This window comes from Mastacembelus armatus, chromosome 16 (assembly GCF_900324485.2).
Source record: "Mastacembelus armatus chromosome 16, fMasArm1.2, whole genome shotgun sequence".
NCBI classification, from domain to species: Eukaryota; Metazoa; Chordata; class Actinopteri; order Synbranchiformes; family Mastacembelidae; genus Mastacembelus; species Mastacembelus armatus.
This window is the reverse complement of record NC_046648.1, coordinates 399,855-414,742: the sequence shown is the minus strand read 5'-3', so window position 1 is coordinate 414,742 and position 14,888 is coordinate 399,855. Positions and strand designations below refer to the sequence as shown.

Sequence of the window (14,888 nt, the reverse complement as noted above, 5' to 3'; positions counted from 1 at the left end):
CTCAGCAGAAAGAATAAGTGCGTTCATCAGTAACATTACCGCCTACTGTAACAAATTATTTGCTCTCTGTAATCCGAGGTAGTTAACATCAGGCCACTGTCAATATTAACTTCTGTGTACGCACTAAATATATGTGCACAACCTCCTGGAGAAATGAAAAATTATTTATTTATTTTTAAAAATGAGTTTATTCATCTGGTCAGCACTTTTGTTCAGCGCTTCAAAGGGACACTGTGGTTTTTTATGACGCCTAAGAGACTTTGCTGGGCAGAGGATCACGGCGTGGCAGATGGTTGGCTGTTCTGCGTGCCTGAGTGAAACGGCTGAGGTGCACTAATAAGACAGCCACCCACACAGATAGCAGGGATGCTTATTGCTCTCCGAGGGGCTGTTTGACAGCAGGCAAGGTGGCGTTAGCTGGGCATATCCCACCGAGGTTACATACATACTGTACATATCTTTTTACAGTCGTCTCGCAGAAAAGCCAAAGCTACACTACAAGTGGTTCTGTCAGGATCAGGCACTTTATTTTTTGGTTTGCTGCAGACAAAAGAAGCCTCGTCAAGGTTGAGAGAAAATGAGAAGGAAAAAGTGTTCATTAACTAATAACTCACTGTATCGTTTTCTCGCTCTTTCCTCTATTTTTTCCTTGCTCCTGTCTCTCTGTTTTGTTCCTCTTGAGTGATGAGCCAGTCCTCTGTCCTCTGGGTGACATTCAAAGCCAACATAAATCCTGCTCTTTACGGTATAGTGCAACGATAAAGCCTCTCTGCTAATTGGAGATGTAATGAATTATCATAATTAGTTATTGAATATATTACATTGGAAATAGAGAGGAAAAGCTTTGTTTTAGGCCAGGAAAGGGATGTAGTGATACAGTAGAAATGACCAGATGACACTAGCGACATGTAGGCAGTTTATTAAACACTTAAACATGTTTGAGACTCATGCTGAAATTTGGATTTAATACGTAAACACAAATATTTCTTAACGGCTGACAAAGCTTGGTCTTTCCACCTAGGAACCCTCCCTTTAATATTAGACTGTGGGGTAGGTTGCCAGAGGCAAGTAAAGCTAAATATTGCCTCTCACTTTTATGTGCCAATAAAGGATTTCCTTAATGGATGTCAACTACACCCTCATCCCCCCCGTTTGGTTTGGACAACCATATCTTCAGAAAATACAGGGCTCTTTTATTGCAATATAACATCAAGATATAATGTATCAGAGATAAATGCCACTGTGCCATTAATCTATCCAAGCACTAAATTACACTAATGATACCAGAATATCACTAATTAATACTTACAACCATAAAGACACACTTTTGCCAGCCAAATATATATAGATTGAGCTGCTGAGTAATAAATAAAATCAGATTTGCTGAAAGAGATTATGGAAATATCAAACTTCCTTTCAGGACAGAATATACTTGTTTAAATTTGAAGTGATAGCTCACATGCATAGTTTCTCTTCTAAAAATAGCAAACATAACGTGTAGGCTGTGTACATGTTCTAGACGGGACCTCCACAAATAAATAATAGGAAATCCCAAAGGTGTATGAGTTCACAAATCTGCTCCTGCTAACAGAGAACTGCTCATCATTGTTTAGAAATATAATGTGCCATCATCCTATTATCGGTGGTGTTGGTGAGAAGGCTGGAGGCTTGATCTATACCCCTTTACAGATGCAATCTTGATCACGCTGACAGCTGTTTCTGCTGCTCTTTAACCAGGTCACTCAGCCGTAGATCACACCAGCTTCATACAGAGTTTCTGTCAGGAATAACACTGCTTTATTTATATGGTATCCCCTGGCATTTTGCAGGAAATGTATTACCTCTCCAACTGGCCCTCTGTCAGCCTTCCATTAAAGCCTCTCCTCCTGGTCTAAATCTTAAAATCTGAAATAGACGCTTTTTAAATGCAAGTCACTCTTAATTGAGGTCAGTTTCTGTTACCATAATTCACGGCTGCTGACAAATTAAGGTTTCCTCAGCTGGATTGTGACATTGTGAGGAGACATGGTGTATTTAAAGTGAAAGCTAATGAACATCATGGCAGGCTGCTTTGGAAATCGTGTTTCTAGAATTTGAGGCTTAGATTTTTATTTATTCCAGTGATTTTTCAATATCTAATGTGTAATATTATGAGCTGTAGAGCAGGGTTAGTGGCAGGCCAGTAAATATGGGTCTAGATGGGCCATTTATTACAAGCACCACGCCCACTCCTGTCACCTTACCAGTGTCTGTTCTTCCTTCTTGCAAATTGCCTTGTGGGAGCTGCAGACAGTGATGTCCTTTATGTCTCAGGAGCAGGAAGTGGCTCCACTGTCTGAAAGTCCAGTGTCAGGCACAGAAACATCAGCGTCGACTTTCCTGCAGATGCAGCCTTTAATCCCCAGCTGCTGCTCTAAACCGATGAAGCTGTTGTTGCTACAGAGCCTTGTCATCTCCTCCCTCCTGTATGCTGCAGGTCTCATTTTCAGGTGTGGGGTTGGCGGTCCAGGTTGTCAGGCAGGGTAGAGCTATGTGCTGACATGTCACTCAGGATAAATCAGGCATATCAAAGTGACAGGTGTTTGTCTACCTGCCATAAACATCTCCCACACCTCGTTCCCGCTCCATCTCCTCGAAGATAATTTACAAGGCTGCAGCCTCTGTACTCCGGCACTGTTTACTCTGTGTCTGTGGCTCTAATATTAGGTGAGCGCTCTGTCACTGATTTACTCTACTACTTAGTGAGGTGAGTAATGACCCTGGATGGTCTGGGAGGATAGTTTGTAATCAGGCGAGGTCAGAGATGTGAGAAATAGTCTAAGTGTAATTACAGCCCTCTTCACAATGTACATTGTTACACCTCACTGCAGCCGACTGCATGCCAGTCCTGTGCAAACTGATCACCCCTCTCTCTCCCCCACCTTTCTTTTTCCTCTTTGACCCCCCACAGAGAGAGATGACCCTGTGTTGTAATGACCCCACATTCTAGTTGGGGTCTCCTTTCAATGTCAGCTCTTAATATAGCAGCTTTTTTGTAAGACAGCCCCCTGCCAGAGGAAGTAAATGTGTGAGGGTTGAGTTATAGGAGCTTTCTGAGCTAACTGAGTCACTGGATAGCAGATTGCTGCCATTACTTCCATTTAGTGTCAGCTCTGGTATGAATCCAAGCACAGGTCCTGCCACGCTAACCTGAGCTAATTTAGTGCTCGGGTACACCTGGAGCTGCTCGTCAGTACAGAGAGAGCGGGGGCATGGGGTGCACGGAAAAACATCACCGATCAAGGCCACGGCTTCACGTGACACACGTCGTTCGAGAATTTGGAGATTTTAAACAGCCCGAGGAGGCACAATTGCACAGGAACTACACAGGCTGGGTTCAATCCTGATTCAGATTTGTTTTTGAGTGCAAATTCCTTCATTTGACCATTTGGGGCCAAAAACATCAGTTAAGATAAATAGGTTCATACGTCTCCACCAGAATTATGTGGGAAGGCTGTAAAACTATTTTAGACAGTCAGTAAAAGAGATAAACCTTCAATTTAATCAAAATATAGGAAAAGATCCACATGTTCATTGATTTCTAATGGCTCTCCTTAGGAGTGGGAGGCCTTGGTGTTTCTAAAACATCATGGGAAAGTATTTCATGTAACCACTGCTGTTTATCAAGTGTAAATGGCTTTGCAGTTGCATTTGCTGAATATAACAAGATGAATGTGACCTTCTTGTATATATTGACAAATGAATCTCATCGCACTTAATAGCTTTTTAAGCTTCCAGCTGGGGAACGTCCACATTTAGAGCACGTGATGGCGCCTAAAGCTCCCAAAACGTAGTAAGTAGACCTTTTAGTTCCTACAGCATCAAGAATGAATCCCCGTGTTCAAACGAGGCTGCATGTTCAATGCCCAAAGTTTATGCACGTTAGCAAAGTTGTGCTCAGAGCTTCATGAGTGTGTAATGTATCCGAACCACATCTGCAGAACTTCTGACTTTCTGGTTTGGCAGTTCACATGATTTTATTTGAATATTAATGAATTTGACATAGGGTGATTAACATACCATGAATGATAATCATGTGAATTTAGGACACTCATTACATATGTATTACATGAATAGCAGGTGGGATAATTTGAGTAATTTGTGGCTATATGCAGACACAGGGATGATGGACGGTATCTGGAGAAGACAAGCTGAGCCGGCCAGTGGATCTACTGCAGAGTAAGGAGAATTTAGGCTCATCATAAAAGATTTCTCCTTGCCTCTTATTTCACTTGGACATTTTTATGTTTTTTTTATTTTCTACCTCATTGCAGCCGTGAGCTGCCTGCTGATTTACACACACTGGCAGTGAAGCACAGAGGCCTCAAGAGACTGTGCCCTCTACCCTTCCATTTGTTTCTCCTTTTGTTTCTCCACCCTCTGTCGTCCTCTCACTGCCACCACCAGCCACCTCTCCGTTCACTGACCAAAGAGTGTCCAGGTTCCTCATCTCCAGACATTAGTCTGGATGGGCTGGAATTATGACTTGGTCATGTGAAACCCCAAAGAGCTGTTCCCATGAGCCTAGATCCACTTTTTTATGGGCATAAGGTATCACAGACACTCTCATGCACGAGTTTTTGTATGGATAATCCGTTTTAACGGACATATACTTTAACATTTGTGAATCTCTGGAGTTGGCACTTTATTAGGTACACCTATTTTTTCTTATTTTCACAGGGCCGCTGCATTAGACTGAATTATTTTTAGCTAACGGCCCATCAACATGTATATGTCTAACTATATGCGGTGAGTGCAGACGTTGTTTTAACAAGTGCTCTCATCCATCTGTTTTCAGCCTAATGCTCCAAAGGGAACATGTCTGATTTTACACACCATATTATTTTAGGAAATTATGAAGCTGTAATCTTAACTTCCTTTTCCGCCTCAGGCCAGTGCGTCCAAGGCAGAGGAGCTGCTTTCACGCTGCTCAGCCCTGATTCCAGGAGACGAGAAGCTGTTGTCGACTTGGTACAGTGACTACGCCCGTTTCCCGGTAATTGCTACATCCGTGCACCCAAAGGTGATAGCATATGGAGGAGAAATGGCAGGTAGAAGCCATGCAGAACTGAGGTAAGGCACCGGCACTGTTAGGTCTGAAGAATGATGGATAGCTTTTAGGTTGGCTCATTTCCATTTGCGACAATTGAGTGACAGAGAAAAATGTTTCAGCCTTGAGAAGTATTTTTTCACCAGACTGAGGCAGGTGTTACAATAGGTTTGGCTTTTGAGGGTAGTCAGGCAAAAAGACACAGAGCTACAAGGACAGACGTAACATCTGAAAATCCTTTGTTGGCTGTCAGGTTGTGGAATTTTTGTGGCCCTCAGTAAATCAGCCCTGAAATGTGAGAGACCTTGAAAACCATTCAGAGCTGAGCCATATGTTATTAACAATTCAATTAATCCCAGACTTCTAGATCATTTACCTTGCACCCTCATTTGCCCCCAGTGAATGGTCGTCTCTCTGTGTTTAAGAAGCAACACATTGTGTCTCCAGCCTGCACCGTTATCATGCGACTGTCGCTGGTGTGCAGCTCTGGCACCTTGTCTTTAGGTCTCAGCCCCTATCTATTGGCACTGCAGCTGGGATTCTCTGATATCGACTCATCCTGGTTCCACAGAGTTGCAGTCACGGAGATTTAATATCTGAAGTGGTGCTGAACTCCTATTGCTACTAATGGATTCTGTATAATGTGGCACTTAAAATGCATGAGCAGCCTCTGATTTATCTGTAATTTGCCTCCACTGGAGCATATCTACCTCAATACTTCCATTTGTTTTTGGCTCAGCAGAGGAACCCTGATTGGGATTTCATATTGTTACGTTCAAGTTTGACATTTTGTTCTTTCCAGCACATAAAATTAATTTTTGCTATTTGTGATTTTGCGTTAATTACACAACACAGGCGATAGTAAGTCAAGCATGAGTTCACAGAGGGTTTATTTGAGCTGTCGTGGCAGAAAGACATGCTGACTTGGTCTGAGGCAGATGGGCATCTCCCAGAGGGGCCATTTTCCTTTATCTTATCTTCTGCTGTTTTATGTGTCAAACAATAAGCATACTAATTAGATTAAACTGAGTGAAAGCATTTGTGGAAATAATAAAACTTTTAGCTTGTACTTTTCTTTCCAGCTAAATTCCACCCTGAAAACTGTGATTGTAGTCGCTCCTTTTGTTTTCGCTCCATCTGATCTCTCGGGGCTGGAGCAACAAGGAGCGGGGAGCCAATCAATTTGATGGGTTTCAATGTGTCAGCGTCGCCATGGCAGCAGCTGCACTGACAGACTAGACTGTGGTGGCTCAAGGTTAACAACCGGCGGACCAGAGTCACAAACAATTAAAAGAGGCGAATACTGTCGGACGGGTCAGACTAAAGCGGCGATGTAATGTTTCAGTCCAGAGGACTGTCAGCGGCAGACAGGGAGACTTGTCTGAAAATGCAAAGCCATATGGGTGACATTCACAAAAATATGCATGTGTGATTTACAGCACATGTCATCTGTATAACTGTGGGTCTCAAAGCCCAGCAAGATTACTTTCTGAAAGTGATATAACATGCTGTACATTTTTAGCATTTTTCATAAAGCCCAGGATTACTTCTAGGATTTGAGTAATACCGAGGTCAAAACACTCCTCACCGCTCTCAGATCATTCTGACTAGAAACCAAAAGGAAAAACATACTGAGTCTTACAGCGCTGGAATCCACTTAGAAAATAGCAAATGTGTAGTTTTTTTGTTGTACAACAGGAACAGATGTGAATGTCTAACTGATATTGCCAGATGTCAGGGTGATAGCAAACTCACACTCACAATGCCAGCGTCAGGTGTAATATTCAGATTTGTGCTGAATGAATCACAGTTTTTCTGTAGCATGACAAACTGTTAAAATGATCATCTGAAAAAATGTTTTGGAGGAGCATCAGAACATTGTTAGACTGAATAATATGAATATCGCTCCCCATGTGCATACATCTGTCCTAACATCCACATCCTCAGCACTGTGTGTTTTCTGGATGTGTCACAGCAAACAGGCAAAGCTGACCCACACCATTAGACACTGACAAAGAGGACACATGCATGTAAAGCATTAGCATATATGGATGTGGATGAGCACCCAGACACACCCACACATCTTCAGGAAAAATACCCCCCCCCCCGCGCTCAGAATTTGAGCCTGTGGGTATTCCTGCTGTCCAAACCCCTCTCCAGCTCAGAGCAGAGCAGGTCTAAGGTGACGTCACCTCTGTCTTCCCCTGCAACACAAGCCTTTTGTCTTTTCCCGTTCTGAATTTATAATGAACATCACAGCCGCCGCAGAGAGGAAGCTAATCTAATTAGCTGTGCGACTATGTCAGTCTGCCATCACTCTGCTCTGTGGTCATTAGCTCTACATAAGCATAGTGCTGCTCACTATGGGAGCACACGTATGTGTTCCCAACACACACACACACACACACACACACAGGCACATATGTGTGACTATAGTCAAACAGCTCATACAAACACAAAGCAAGAGAGACTGAGTAAAGTGGCTTGTCAGTGCAGCTGGCGTCTTATTCAGTGTGGAGCAATGTAACCCTCTCAGACAGGAGCGTGTCCACTGGGATCCCACAGGGCCTCCTACCAGCCACACACCCAACAGGGGGGATTGTCTGAAACCTCTGCAGAGACCCTATTACATGTGTCAGACTGCTAAGCACTGCAGTGGCCACCAGATGACAAGCTTCCAGCATCTTTCACTTTATTAGGAGGGAGAGTTCGGCCACACAGAAGGACATTAGCTGTCATTGCTGTTATTTGCACATGTCTGACCAGTTTCACATTATGAAAGACAAAAATTCATGATGCTTATGGTTGGAGACTTTATAAAATAAATATAGACACTTACAGCATATGTTCATGGGACATGTGAAGATACAAACAGATGGATGTGTCAACACTGCCATCTTCAGGCAAACTGTTGGTACTGCATTGTACAGAACTAACTGGTAAACATCACTTTATGGATAAATCAATAAGTACATTTTATTTCTATTTATTGCACATGTTTTAAGCTGATATCTCTAGATGAGACAATAATAAGCTAAGTCAAATGATTAACAATGACAGAGTAACAGGTGACCTTTTCTTTACAGATCCAAAAGGTTGTGCAGGATTATAAATGTAGAGAATCCAATTATTTGTCACTTCTAAATGAAGATTATGTTTTCATATAGAACCAGACGAGCAGCAGAGCGTTTCCTCCTGGCTGCTTCCCATGAGATCGAGCGAAGCAGCTCTATCTGATTTGTTTATTGCGAAATCCTTCAGGGGCTCTGGATCACTACACATAGAGCTGAAATACGACAAACACAGGGCTCAGTGTTACAACTTAGGGAGTGAGGTCTCGTATAATGTGTCCTAAAACATCCATTACTAAAGTAAAAGCACATCTTGCCTAACTGCTGACAAAGCAAAAACAAAGCAAGTCTATCCTTAGGGTTAATAGTTGAAGAGTTTTGAGAACCGCTGAACGTTTGGAGTGGTGATATTATAATACCTGTCTGAGTCAGAGTCACAGGATGTGCACACGTCTTTCTGCAGATCCTCTTTGGAGTGGAACCGTCTTAGGCCACAGCGCTGAACCGCCTGGGCCACAGAATAGTGGGTCTTTCCAGCAGCACAGGCCTCCATCTTGGACACGCTGAGCTCTGACTGCAGGAAAAGATGCAGGCAGCTGTCAGAGAGCAGCAGAGGGCTCTGGAGGATCCTGGAGAAAAGTTGGCAATAAATCAATTGGAGTTGTTCTTGTTGATGTAAATACAGCAGTGACATGGCCCGGTGTTTATGAAATCAATTCACCAGTTTTGTTATGTTTGAAGCTGATAAGTGAATTGATGTGTGAGATAATTCTTACTTTTCCAGAAACGTCTGCAGGCCCTTCATCCGCTCTGTGATCTGGTGGCCGTTGTTCAGGCTGAAAAAGGGGTTTTTTGGAGGCAGCTCTGGTAATTGCACCCTGCAAAAGACACACACACACACACACACTATGAGAATGACACAAACCAGTGCAGATTACATTTAACGTGAAAACAGAAAAACATGTTTATTTTTCTCAATCCGATTATTTGTGGATAAACTTACATTAACAGTGAATTTGCTTGTAGTTTCTGCCTGAGCCAAACAAACTCACTGTACCTCCTTCTCACGCTGGAAATCTTCTTGGTGAAGAACACGCTGTCGGTCTAAATGAGAACACTGTTTTAAAAAGGCGTATCCCTGGAATTAAGAGATTAGCTGTATTGTCTTACTTACATGTAAACAAATTTCATAGTCTATGTAGGCATGCCAGAAGTCATTCTTCTGTATCCGTGGGTCCCGCACCCAGACACTAATGACCGGCTGCATGGAGAAAGAACAAGAGACGCTGAAGCACTGAACTGAATGCCCTCTGTTATGAAAAAGGGGAAGAATTTATTGGCAGATAGAGGAAGTGCAATGACCAATACAAGACTCAGGATAGGAAAATCCCACCAAATAACCTTTGTTGCTCAGGACAAAACAGAAACTGTTTGTTGGCTGTAACAGAATTTCCACATGTGACATTTCATGGATTTTTAAAAATATTTTAAATATAATCCAATAAGACACAAAGCATCAGACTCACCTGTTTCACAGAGTTGTCAGTTTCTTGCCTCATAATTTTAGATTTCCTCACGTTTTAAACTCACTGACACAAAGTCAGCCAGATAACGCTGTGCCTCACAGTGTTGTTTATTCAGTTTTACTGTCCAGGAGCAAAGGTTTCAAAACAAAGTCCGAGCTACGCTCCTCCCCGCGACCGTCAAATCCAATCAACAAAGCACATCTTACGTGCAAATGCCTTTAAATCAGACATCAGCATATTTTAACTGAGCAGATATTTCTACTTCATGTTTTCACAAGGTAGAAATGTGAAGTGAAATAAAAGGCTTAACCAAAAGGTGTCACAAAAGGTTTTTTATTCACAGATCAATGGTCAACAGTTACAGTAGTTCAATAGCAGGTGTGGTTTAGGAGGTTTAAGGTTCAGCTGTGTCCCATAACAGTCATGAGAGATATGTCGAGTCAGGACAGTGCCATCAGGACACAGGTATTATGAGTCACATGGGCCAGTGTAATTCCTGGAAGACAGTGCCATCCATAATTGTCTCATGACTAAAGTGCTACATTTAACAATTGCTGTAATTACTGCGGGCGCACAAAAGTAATTTTTCAACTTATGCAAATCTGATTAATCAAATCTATATGAACCTTTGATTCAATCTGACAAGACTTAATTTTGCACAAAAGCGTGTAAAAGCACAAAATTATTCTTTTAAAAAACTTGTAATTCTAAAGAGATGAGAAGAAATAACAACTGGTACACAGCAGCAGAGTGGGAGTAATGGGGAGATTTCTGGTGGGCAACCTTTTTAAATGTTTGACATCAACCACAAGGTCATAAAGAAACAGAGAGACACAGTAAAAAGCTGCAGCTATAAACACCTCACAAAACAAGTCCAAGCTTTACAGTCTTCAGATCTAACCAGCAGCTACATGGACTGGAGGTATAAAGACTGGACAGCAGTTAGTTCACTGCCTACATAGTGTTGCTATACAAGATTGAAAGCACACTAAACAACCATGGACTCCTACCAGTGGAAGATCCTTGCAGGTAAACAGGACTATAAATACTAAATTACTATATAACAAGCCTTAAAAACAAAACACATGTCCACAGTGATTACTACAGGTTAGTTCGACCACAAACTGACCGCTCTACACAAAGGTTAGTTTTAGTCTCCATCACAGTCTCCGCAAAGGCACAGCGACCTTACCCAGCACCACAGGACTGAGCCCACCTAAAATCCATCCCCGCTGAGGTTTTTGCACCTGTCACAGTCTGAACCTCTACCTGCAGCATCATTTCACACAGCGCGCCTCTAATGTCAGCTGAAGGAGGACACTCGATGGAGGTTAAACTAAGCTTCAGGCGAGGGGGCAGCTGTTTATCACTTCTGCTCGGCACACAAACACAGACACGCATCATTGCTCCTCGTCTCCACAGTGCCAGGTCAGTTTCTGCTCGTAGAAGTCGATGACCACCTGGGGACACCTGGCGCTCGCTTCACGGGCAGACAACAGGGCTACGTCATCCGAGTTCTTCCTGCAGGGACGGACGCAGGAGAAGGAAAACATCAAGACAGACATCCCCTTTTACTGTACGGAGAACGTTTCAGTAGCAACAAACAGAAATCGCATACATTTATCAAGCATAGCCAACTCGTCAGGACCGTAATTATGGAGAATGGAAGGGGAACAGCTATTTCGGTGAAGTGGGTAGACTCACAATAAAGAACAGTCAAAACAATGTACAGTTTGTTTTGACTCTAGCCTCATTTCCAAACCAACAGAGCTCCACTTGCCGTCATGATACTAATCTCTGCATTAGTTTAAACACTGTTCAGGCTGTTTTTAAACTAATGCAGAGTGTTAGTGAGGGAGCACTGCTTCAGGTACCAGTGAGTTACAGAAGTTAGAAGGCTTATAAAATAAACAGAGTAAAAGCAATAACACTCACACTGAAGGGGACGACTCAACTCTGGAAAATTATCTTTATCTTTCGCTGCAAAGTCAAGTAAACAGCGGAAACTGCTATGCACATGTCAAAAACAGGAAAGTATCTGCATGCACGCATGTTATTAGCCAACGCTGCACCCTGTGGCCTAACGTTGCATTGTGGTTCAGTTTTGTTTGTACATTGACAGACTGAGCAGAGGCCTCCACACACGCTAAACGCCCACATCTGTCAAACTTATCACACTATGTTTGCATTGGGACTTTCTGCTAAATGCTGTAGTTTCCACACTGGGATCAGTTTAGCTGACATTACTAAAGTGTCTTTCAGACTTAAAGCATCACAGAAACCACAGGGTGACAGGCAGACGTTTGCAGAACTGGATGTTTTGTCATCTTCGCTATAGTTTAGATTGTACAAGTGTGATTTGACCATCAAAACAACCTTTTACCCAACCAGAGGCATTTACTGACGCGCAGAGAAAAGGGGAAGCAGAGGAGTTACCATTTGACAAGGAACATGAGTTCTCCCTGTCTGTCTGTGGAGCCGATGATGCATTCAGGCTCGAGGTACGTGCTGAGATTAGCGTGGACACCTGACGGCTCACTGTTCGGCTCCAGGACGTCGCCGCCACTTTGCACAGTGCGAGGCTGCAGCTGAGGCCGCACACAGGACTGCACAAAGGGCGACAAAAACAGAAGGTCCGACCGTTAGAGGAAACAGCCAAGACAACATTAGCAGACTGGCATTTGTTCCGCTGCAAAAAAAAAGAGGAAGTGTAACAGCTTTCAGTTTCAGAGGTATTGCAAAACAAACCAGCTCCACCTCAACCACCTTCTGCTTTTGGTTTCATTTTCTGCCCTAAACCCTGAAATAATGAAAAACCAAATCTGCCAACACTCTCATCAAAGCCCCGCACTAAATAAAAAAAGAGTCTAATAATACATTTGTTTTTCTTCCTTTTTTGCAGCTTTAGGAGCAGACGCTCTGTGAATAACATGGAAACAACACACACCTTCAGATATTCTCTCATACTCACAATTTCCGTCTCTTGCTCTGTCAGTTCTTCTTTGGGGATGAGCTCGGGCTGCTCTTCCTCATTCTCCCCTGAGAGCTGGCTGTTTCTTAGGAACTCCTCAATGAGCTCAGGACAGTCCAGGTTGTCCTCAGGCTCCCACGTGTTTTCTGCACTGTGGACGGTCAAACACGAGCAGGTCTTAATGTTTACGTCCTCGCACCACAAACAACACAACACAAAGAAGCAAATACACGATGCTGCACAGTCTCTCACTCGGTGAAGCCCTTCCACTTCAGGAAGTACTCCACTCTTCCGTCAGAGATTCTGCGGCGAATGATTTTCTCTACGACAAACTCCTGGACGTCTGTAGTCTCCTCAGTCTTCCTCTGTTTGGCGGTCTGCTTCTTTCTCATTCTGCATGAACAACAAGAGCAAATGTGTCACAGCCAGTTCTACAAACATCAGAGCATCGAGGAGAAGGCGGAAACAAAGAGATGTGTGTTGTGTTGAAACTTCCAGCTGAAAGGACAGTTTCCCGTCCCTGCTGCTGGGACACCGACAGAACAACATGGCAGTGGTGAGTCTGTGCTGCGCCCTTCACACAACATCCACACACTTAGTGCAGCTGCACCTGCTGTGGTTTTCACTGCGCGTCATTCCGCCGCGCAAAACGCAACACGTTATGATTCAGACACGTTTATTGTCCCCCCCGGGTCAGTTAGGAACCGACAGCACAGACAGCAGGAGTGAAATGTGCCAGTGTGACGGACAGGACGCGTAATGAACCGTGTGCACGTACGCTCTCGGTGTTCACTCGGTCTCTGCGGACAGCGCGCTGCGGTTCGGAGCTTGTCGCTGGAAAGTACATGCACACTGCGCAGTCGGTGCCGCTCAGTGCGCAAATGTGCCCGTCGGTGTCTTTACGTGCGCCCAACAACTTTTTCATGAATGAGTTAAAATTAAAGATGGCCGTGCATGCTCGGAGGAAGTGGTTGCCAAGGGAAAAGGTCATGCCAGGAAAACCGGGAGGAGACGACGGGGACGCGCACGCCGCCGACCAATCAGAGAGCAATGCGTTCGTCCGTCCCCGTCCAGTGGTCCGGAACAGCCCTGCCACCCATGGGCGCTAGGGGGGTATGACAGGGGTCTGTGCGTGTCTCTGGGATCATAGATTTAGTCCAGATGTTCGAATTTTCTGAGCATTGTCAGTCAGAGCAAATATTTTTTTATTTACTTAGAAAAAATAAATAGATAAACCTCAGCAGAGTCTATGCGACGCACATCCCTGTAGGCCAAAACAAACACGTTATCTGGACTGACACCTTTACAATATAATATAATATAATATAATATTATTATATGTCTAATGTAATATCATATAATTATATGTCTAATGTAATTATTTTCCTATAATTAATGTCGAATTTAACAAGATTAGATTTTCACTACATTTATTTTATCTCCACTTATTGTACTTTGCAATAATTTAACACAAATAATAAGATTATTGCAAAATATGAGACATTGCTATAAATAAAATAATTAAATGATATAAATGTATATAAATGAACTCCACCGTGACAATATCATTATGCATCTCAATGCATCAATAACATTGGTTCAAAATGATGCATTTATAATAAAAATAAAATTATGCAGAATATGGTGCTTTTTCATTAAATTACAGAGATCTTTAAAATTTTATTCTAAGTATATTTTACTGCTAATACTTGGTACTAATACTGTGCTAGGGCATTTTTATATATTGCTTCTTCCAGATAAATCTGAATGCCACTGCAAACACACAGGTTTTCACGGAGGGGATGTGCAGTCCACGACCTCCTCAACAACACTGAGTAGTTCACAGAAAACAGGCCCTGGAGGATTTGATTGACAGCTCTCTTTTAACCAATGGGAAACCCCAAAGCTACTGATTGGCTAAATAAGCACCACTAACAAACCATCCCTCTTGACCAAGTTTGCCTTTTTTCCCCACCAGTCAGTCCACACTGTTTTAGGACTCACCACTGGGGGGCGCTGCTCGCTCGTCTTTGTCTGCCAGGTTCAGTGGGACCAAGAGCTCAGAGCTCACCCAGGTACCTAATGAGAATAGATGCAAAGCCCATAGCAAAAGGCAGCAGAACAAAGGTTTTACTAGAAGTTGGATTCTGCTTCTCTTGGACTTCTAATCCATTTTCCTCCTCACGGCAGGTTTAGCTACATCAGGGCACGTTTGTTCATGCAACTTACTT

General features: G+C 43.1%; 2 protein-coding genes across 3 annotated transcripts; both read right to left on the bottom strand.

Annotated features, from left to right (window-relative positions):
- Positions 1–7,878: 7,878 nt before the first annotated feature.
- snx10b (sorting nexin 10b) lies at positions 7,879–9,819 on the bottom strand. The gene is made up of 6 exons (XM_026294094.1): positions 9,687–9,819; positions 9,335–9,421; positions 9,164–9,264; positions 8,937–9,038; positions 8,580–8,789; positions 7,879–8,375 (listed from the first exon to the last, which is right to left on the bottom strand). The coding sequence occupies exons 1-6, from the start codon at positions 9,717–9,719 to the stop codon at positions 8,249–8,251; spliced, it is 660 nt and encodes a 219-aa protein (XP_026149879.1). The 5' UTR covers positions 9,720–9,819; the 3' UTR covers positions 7,879–8,248.
- A 184-nt stretch (positions 9,820–10,003) lies between these two features.
- On the bottom strand, positions 10,004–13,658 carry cbx3b (chromobox homolog 3b). 2 transcript variants are annotated; one of them, XM_026294096.1, is made up of 5 exons: positions 13,436–13,658; positions 12,910–13,050; positions 12,658–12,808; positions 12,123–12,292; positions 10,004–11,207 (listed from the first exon to the last, which is right to left on the bottom strand). In XM_026294096.1, exons 2-5 carry the CDS (start codon positions 13,047–13,049, stop codon positions 11,087–11,089), a joined length of 582 nt encoding a protein of 193 aa, XP_026149881.1. In that variant the 5' UTR covers position 13,050; positions 13,436–13,658; the 3' UTR covers positions 10,004–11,086. The 2 variants fall into 2 exon arrangements, with proteins under 2 accessions (XP_026149881.1, XP_026149880.1); XM_026294095.2 differs by lacking the exon at positions 13,436–13,658 and having other exon boundaries at positions 12,910–13,087.
- Between the last annotated feature and the right edge of the window lie 1,230 nt (positions 13,659–14,888).